Source organism: Osmerus mordax, chromosome 19, assembly GCF_038355195.1.
Source record: "Osmerus mordax isolate fOsmMor3 chromosome 19, fOsmMor3.pri, whole genome shotgun sequence".
Taxonomy (NCBI): domain Eukaryota; kingdom Metazoa; phylum Chordata; class Actinopteri; order Osmeriformes; family Osmeridae; genus Osmerus; species Osmerus mordax.
In genome coordinates this window covers 6,018,045-6,024,689 of record NC_090068.1, presented here as the reverse complement: position 1 = coordinate 6,024,689, position 6,645 = coordinate 6,018,045, and the positions used below count along the sequence as shown (strand labels likewise).

Below are 6,645 nucleotides of genomic sequence, written 5' to 3'. Positions count from 1 at the left end.
TGTCAGGCAGTCATCAGTTTATTCAAAGAATATCTTGACTTGAAGAGATAACACTACAATAAACTTGGTGTGTTTATTAAGATACACATTCTTTTCACTTTTCAATTGTGTGACTTTGGAATAATGCAACACAGAAAGTATTGTAGACTTGTAAAAAAGAATAATATGGTTTTAAGCCACTAGGCAACAGGATAGAGCAGGAAGCCAGTGAAGATGCTGTCAGTGCGGTATTCCCTGGTGATGACAGCGTTGTAATCTGTGGTTTGCAGGGACACTTTCTCACCCACATCCAGCTGTAGCAACACTGAGCCCGAGGTTAACATGAAGTTATTTGATGAATCACACAGTTCCATCTTGGTCTCTTTCTCCTTCATCAGTTTCAGGCACACCAAGTTCTTAGCAGTCAGATGATAGGTGAAGAAGTACACACCCTTGATGGGACAATGGAACACCCCGTTTCTGAGCAAATCGCCTGCCAGGGTAGGGTCACTGCTGCTCAGGACCGATCGCTCGAAGGGGATGTCCATGTTCTTGGTAGGGTACGATGTGGTGGTCCTTTGGTTAGAAAAGTACGATTTCTGGATGGTCTTGGTGCTGCCCCGCTCTCCAGTCGGACCTTCGGGTCCAGGAGGGCCGTGGGGGCCGGGCTGGCCAGGGTCCCCCTTCAGCCCTGACCTTCCTGGGGGTCCAGGCAGGCCAGGTTCCCCCTTTGGCCCGTTCATGCCCAGCCATGACTCACCTGCACAAACAAACACACATACTCAAACACACACCGTCCAGCTCTGAGAGAAAGTTCTAGCAGGCATCAGAGCCGTCATGAGGGTTCTACAGACAATTGACTAGCCATCCTTCCTCATCCAACAGTGTTACCATCATTTGATGGGGGTCTTGCAGACTTTACCTTGGTCCCCCTTCTCCCCTTTCAGGCCATCTTTGCCATTAGCTCCATGGGCTCCTGGTATCCCAGGCACTCCTGGGTAACCCCGGTCGGAGTCACAGGTCTGCATGGCAACAGGGGTCACGAGGGAAGTCAGGACAATGCTGACCACAGCAGCAGTACACCATCTCATCCACTGGGAGGCCTTGTGTATGCACACACACACAGACACACACACATTACAATCCATATCTAAATGCTATGTATAACCCTGGTCTGAACAGTGTATCATCCATATCTCTTAGAATGCAAAGAAATGTGTAGTGCGAGTGATACCATCAAGTGAAGAGCTGGCTATGTAGAAGGCCTAGCGTGCAGACAGAGTTTCACAGAGCAGTGTCTGAGAGAATATCTCACCATTAGTATGTTGTTTAACTCCTGGAGATCCCAGCAGTGTAGTTTGTCTGCTCACAGCGCCGGGCAGTCCTTCGATGTGGGCTACAGAGATGTGTGCAGAGGACTCAACTGCGACCCCACGTTCGAGCTGGAGGAGATGTGTGTTGTGTCCTCTCAAAACAAGCGTCAGGCGTGTAGACTTTGTTCCTCTGGACCAGAGTGAAGAATCAAATCATTGGAGCCCCAGATGAACTGATGCTGTGTGTTTCACACAGAGATGGAGCAATATGCCCCTCAGGAGGAAGAGAAACTGTGTTCAATAGAGGAAGCAAGCAAAGGGGGGAAAAACGAAATTAATCAACAAATTCAAAACTTTTTTCAATGTTCATTCAGCATCTTTCAGCACTTTTTAAAAATGTCCCTGTACCCTGAATGAGGAAGAGCAGAGTTCTGTATCGGAATTTGTTCTGCTTAAACTGCTGAGCATAGGCAGATTCTGTTTCAAATTATTTGATGGTTATTGTCCTATTTGAAGACAACATGTAAGGAGAGTTTAATGAAATAATTTTCTGACAATATATGTATGTATGTATATGTATCCTACAATCAAGTTTTCGTTCAAGAGATCTGTTAGTATCTTGATACGTCATTCCAAAGCTCTTCCTCTGAATAATTCCAGACAAGGTGTAACTGGTGGTCAACCTATCTCTTCTTATCTTCAAGAAAAAAACTCGACACTCAAGGAAACAATGTCAAATGTTTTATTGCTCTCACGACAGGGAAGAACAATCAAGGAAAACAATCTGCTGACATCACGTTGGAAACAATTCAAAGATAAAGCAACGAACAACCATCGTTCAGACAACGCACTGGATCGATTTATGGATAGACGCACGGACGGACGGGTGGATGGATGGGTGGACGAATTGTTAGATGAACGGAACGACCGACTGTCACCATGGAGATCAGTGGGCGTGAAGGAGGAACCCGGAGAAGACGCTGGTCCCCTCGATCTTGCCAGTCATGCCATTGTTGTCGTTGGTCTGCAGCCACACCTCCTGGTCCTTTACCAGGTGCACGGCCAGGCCCCCTGAGCTCACCTGCCTCACGCCGTTGCTGGACAGTTCACAGAAGGCGGCCATGGTGGTGTCATCCACTTTGAGTTGCAGGCAAAGTCTGTCCTCGGAGGAGGCGTGGTACACAAAGTAGTAGGTCCCTGGGACGCGGCATCTGCAACACAGAGGAAGGACCATTCAGCAGGCGCTCGAGACAGACAGGTAGGGACGTGCGGACGGTCTGAATAGGGAGAGGATATCCACCTGAAGTGGCCTGTCTCCGTGTCATAGTCGTTGTGTACGTTGGTGATCACGGACTTGAACTTAACGACCTTGAATTTCTCCGGCGCTGAGATGGTTCCTCTGGTCACGCTGAAGGCGGATCTATCTGAGCCTCCCCCCGGGGGTCCCACATCCCCTGGGGGTCCCAAAGGGCCTGAGGGCCCTCTCTCACCACCCTTACCACGCTTGCCAGTGGCACCCGGAGCTCCTGTGTCCCCCTGAGACCCCTTTACCGGACTCTGTGCTAGTCCCCCTGCTACACCTGCAGACAGACGATATGTACAGTTTAGGGAATCTCAGACATATTGTATTTCCTTTTCTGTAGATTTTAGCTGATTGTCTGTGTTGTGCATGCAGGAACAAACCTGCTTCTCCTTTCTCTCCTTGTTCTCCATCTCGACCATTTCTTCCTGGAAACCCTGGGATGCCAGGAAGTCCAGGAGTTCCTATCATAGAACAGGTCTCCGTGGAGACCAAGACAGGTAGAATCAATGACAGAAAGGCTCCCATGGCAATGTAGGGATGGAGCATCATAATCCCTATGGAAACAGGTGAGAAAGGAGAGCAGGGGATGAGTGGAGAGGAGGAGAGGAGGAGAAACAAAAGGAGCGAAGAGAGGAGGAGAAACAAGAGAGGAGAAGAGAGGAGCATCTCAAATCAAAAACGGAGCGACATGTGTTGGTTTCAATCAGTTGCATCATAAGTAAGGAAAGTACACATCTTAAAATCATTCGAAAGGCAAACATTGGAAACTACACACAAAATACAGCACAACTGACTGAGAATAGCAAATCTGAGAAAAGGAAATACACTTACTTATCTGTTGAAAATAGTAAGGAGAGGTTTTGACTGAGAGAACGAGCTCAGTGAGACTACAAATGTCTCATACGTCAACGAAGTAACGCAGAGACAAAAAAACAGAAGCTCCTAAAAACGAGTTAATCAGCAACTTTCACATCTCTTGCGGTCCAAGGTCATGGTTCAAACATATCTTTCTGTGGTCATCCGCGGGCACCCCACATCTATCTCATGCACCGTAACTTTACAGGAACACTGGAACTATAAGTAGTATAAGTATAAAAGTATCTTTGTTTTTTCCCTTTACCGGGACCGTTATTGACATCTTTTTAAGTATGAACTGTGTTTACTTGCTTAATAATCTTTTTAACCCTCTCTTCTTCATCCTCCTACTATCCATGTTTACACTAAAGTGCACCATACATTGTCAATTTACATATTTACTTCAGTTGTGTGTATTTTTCTGTTACACTCTAACACTTCATTTCTCCCTGGGATTAAAAGTTCTACTAACTGTCCTTTAGTTTCCCCGAGACTGACATGGCATTATGGCCACTTATGCATTTCTGGGTATTTACTGTGTCAAGTGTAGGAAATAAAAAAGACAGTTCTCTCACAAGTGGTGATGGAAACGGAACCTGTTGTTTAATAAACGTTCATTTGAGGAACTGAGAAAGACAGTGTACATGTACGGCTGAAAGTGCACATTTGATGCCTTTATATAAAGCACTGTTGCAATGACACATCATATTTTTATAAAGGTTCATTTGAGGATATGAAAGCAACATGACTCAAACATTGAACATGGAACGCAATTCCTGAGGGGCCCATCAAGGTCATTCAGTGCCGAAGAGCATGAAGCCGTTGAATACAATCTTTTTATCAGTGGTGTCTTTGTGAATGCTGTCCGACTGCTTATCCTTGTACATCTCCAGCCACACCTTCTGATTCAGCTTCAATGTGAGAACCACTCCTCCAGTCAAAACCTGCCATTGCAACAACACAACGGCAATTCAATTTAGGGGTGTTCCAGAAACTTCTAAGGGGAACTTCTCACACTTTTTTCAGTCCACTAACATTTCATGGCAATATACGGATTAGCATTGTATATGGGAACAAACTGGCCGGTAGCACAAACATTGTGTTTCAGTGTTCAAAACTGACCTGTGGTTTTCCACTGCTGTAGTCGCAGAACACCAGTTGTCTCTCTGATTTGTCCTCACTATGCAGCTTCAGACACATATCCACCTGAAAACACACACAAAACATGACGAAAACATGGAACGTTTTGCTTTCAAAACGAATGCCAGGCCCTGAATTCAATAAAGGGGTTCACCTTGGACATGGAGTGAAACACAAAGTAGTAGACTCCAGGCAGTTTGCAGGTGAAGATGCCTGTGTCCATCTTGAAGTCAGGGGAGCTGGTGATGGCTGTCTGGAAGGTAATTTTCTCGTTGTACCGGGGAAGGCTAAAGCCTGTGCGCTCCACTGAGAAGGCTGAACGGGGCTTCTGGGGGGTGTCAGCTCCCCCTCCTGGGGGGCCTTTAGGTCCAGGGACACCAGGGGAGCCCTCGGGGCCCACATCTCCATTGTAACCCTTAGGGCCCATGTCCCCTGGTTGACCCGGTCTCCCCCTCAACCCCTTGAGCTTCAAGAGGGCCTCTTGATCCATCTGCTGCACTTGAGCTGTCAGAACAGGGTGACGGAGAGATAAAACAAGAGAGAGACAGGGAGAGAAGAAAAGAGAGGCACATGTAAAAGCAACTTAGAAAGACAAATCCTCCCATGCGCTGCCTTGACTTGCAACAAAACACACATTTCTTGTTGAATGTATCATTGACAGGGAAAAGAGCAACGGGGTTGCCTGCTCGCAAACAACTGTAACCTCACCCGGCTCTCCTTTCTGTCCCTTGGCTCCCTGACGTCCATCCAAACCCGACAGCCCAGTCTCTCCTGGTCTCCCATCCTTAACCGTGCAGCCAGCCTGCCCTTGCCCCGACGACAGGAGCCCCGTCACACACACCAGCACCAACAGCCCAGTGTACCCTCCCATGCTCAAAGCCTGAGATGCTTCAAACCTGAGTGTGAGAGAGAAGGAATCACCGCTTACAAACGAGAGATTTGTGCCAGTCCTTACTTGACACTGACACCATCCTATCTGTTTCTATGTATGACTTTACTGTTAGATCCTTCATAGGATTATGAATTGAATTTCACTCACCAGTGCTTCTCTTCCCGAAGTGTTCTGGTCTTTCCTCTTTTTAGTTTGCAATTCAGAAGGATTGACAGACTGATGGCTCTCTCTGACTTCTCTTGCACACACAAACACACACACACATACAGAGCCAGTAGTTTCGCTTCCTTCTATATTTTTTATGGAGAACGTAGGAACAAATAAATGCAAGACGTATAGATGTGTATAGTGTTCATTTTAAGGCAGGACAAGAAGATAAAGTCTTCTGTTCGATGCAATACCTTGTATAGGCAGTTATTCCCTCTACACAGAACAACTTTAGTAGAGAATATTCTGCACTTTCCCAGGTTTTTTCATTAGTACTGTTTTATGTGTATTGCTTTAGAATGGCCAGTTGCGCATTCATTAACATATTCACTCTGGTTCCCTCTAGTGACTAATAAGCAAAATAATGTGTTGAACTGCTGCTTGTTATAGAATGGGGGTTATAATATAACCCATTTAGCCCTGGTAACCAGTGACAAAGTCTTGGCAAAAGTCTGGAACATCATAGGCCACATAGTCGTGGTGGGTATTAACAGTGTATAGATGGCCCTCAGAAAAATTATGTATACTCACTGTCTACAAACAGTAATGGTTTAGAATTGTTGTTGTGCATACATCAGTGTTTTAATTTGGCTTTTGCCTTGAACTATGACCATGCCAAGGTCCACAATAACCTAGTTGTGTTGGAGCTACGCAACACAGAATGCCTTCCCTTGGCTAGAAAATATGCATAGGCAGTTGTGTAGTAGAGGCATTTTGGGCTGTAGATGTTTCTTGCCCCCCGTTTGTCAGTTTACTAATCAAAAGTATAATGGTAGCAAATATAATATTCATTACAATTAATTAATCTATGCTTTTATTTTTGAGTTTATCTTCTTAGTTCCATCATGTCAATGACACTTATAAACAATGAAAAATTGCCAAAACAATACTTTTTCAGATTAGCGAGCCTTTTCACATATCCATTTCAGTGGATGTGTACATGGGGCGTCATTCCA

The 6,645-nt window shown here is 45.6% G+C and overlaps 3 protein-coding genes across 3 annotated transcripts; all 3 read right to left on the bottom strand.

Moving 5' to 3' along the window:
• c1qb (complement component 1, q subcomponent, B chain) lies at positions 1-1,518 on the bottom strand. The gene is made up of 3 exons (XM_067257300.1): positions 1,295-1,518; positions 902-1,082; positions 1-739 (listed from the first exon to the last, which is right to left on the bottom strand). The coding sequence occupies exons 1-3, from the start codon at positions 1,295-1,297 to the stop codon at positions 180-182; spliced, it is 744 nt and encodes a 247-aa protein (XP_067113401.1). The 5' UTR covers positions 1,298-1,518; the 3' UTR covers positions 1-179.
• A 500-nt stretch (positions 1,519-2,018) lies between these two features.
• LOC136963231 (complement C1q subcomponent subunit C-like) lies at positions 2,019-3,515 on the bottom strand. Its single transcript, XM_067257291.1, has 4 exons — positions 3,427-3,515; positions 2,976-3,149; positions 2,593-2,872; positions 2,019-2,503 (listed from the first exon to the last, which is right to left on the bottom strand). The coding sequence occupies exons 2-4, from the start codon at positions 3,142-3,144 to the stop codon at positions 2,239-2,241; spliced, it is 714 nt and encodes a 237-aa protein (XP_067113392.1). The 5' UTR covers positions 3,145-3,149; positions 3,427-3,515; the 3' UTR covers positions 2,019-2,238.
• Positions 3,516-4,028: 513 nt separating this feature from the next.
• Positions 4,029-5,683, bottom strand: LOC136963299 (complement C1q subcomponent subunit B-like). The gene is made up of 5 exons (XM_067257390.1): positions 5,630-5,683; positions 5,299-5,486; positions 4,745-5,094; positions 4,573-4,656; positions 4,029-4,394 (listed from the first exon to the last, which is right to left on the bottom strand). Exons 2-5 carry the CDS (start codon positions 5,459-5,461, stop codon positions 4,245-4,247), a joined length of 747 nt encoding a protein of 248 aa, XP_067113491.1. The 5' UTR covers positions 5,462-5,486; positions 5,630-5,683; the 3' UTR covers positions 4,029-4,244.
• Positions 5,684-6,645: the final 962 nt, after the last annotated feature.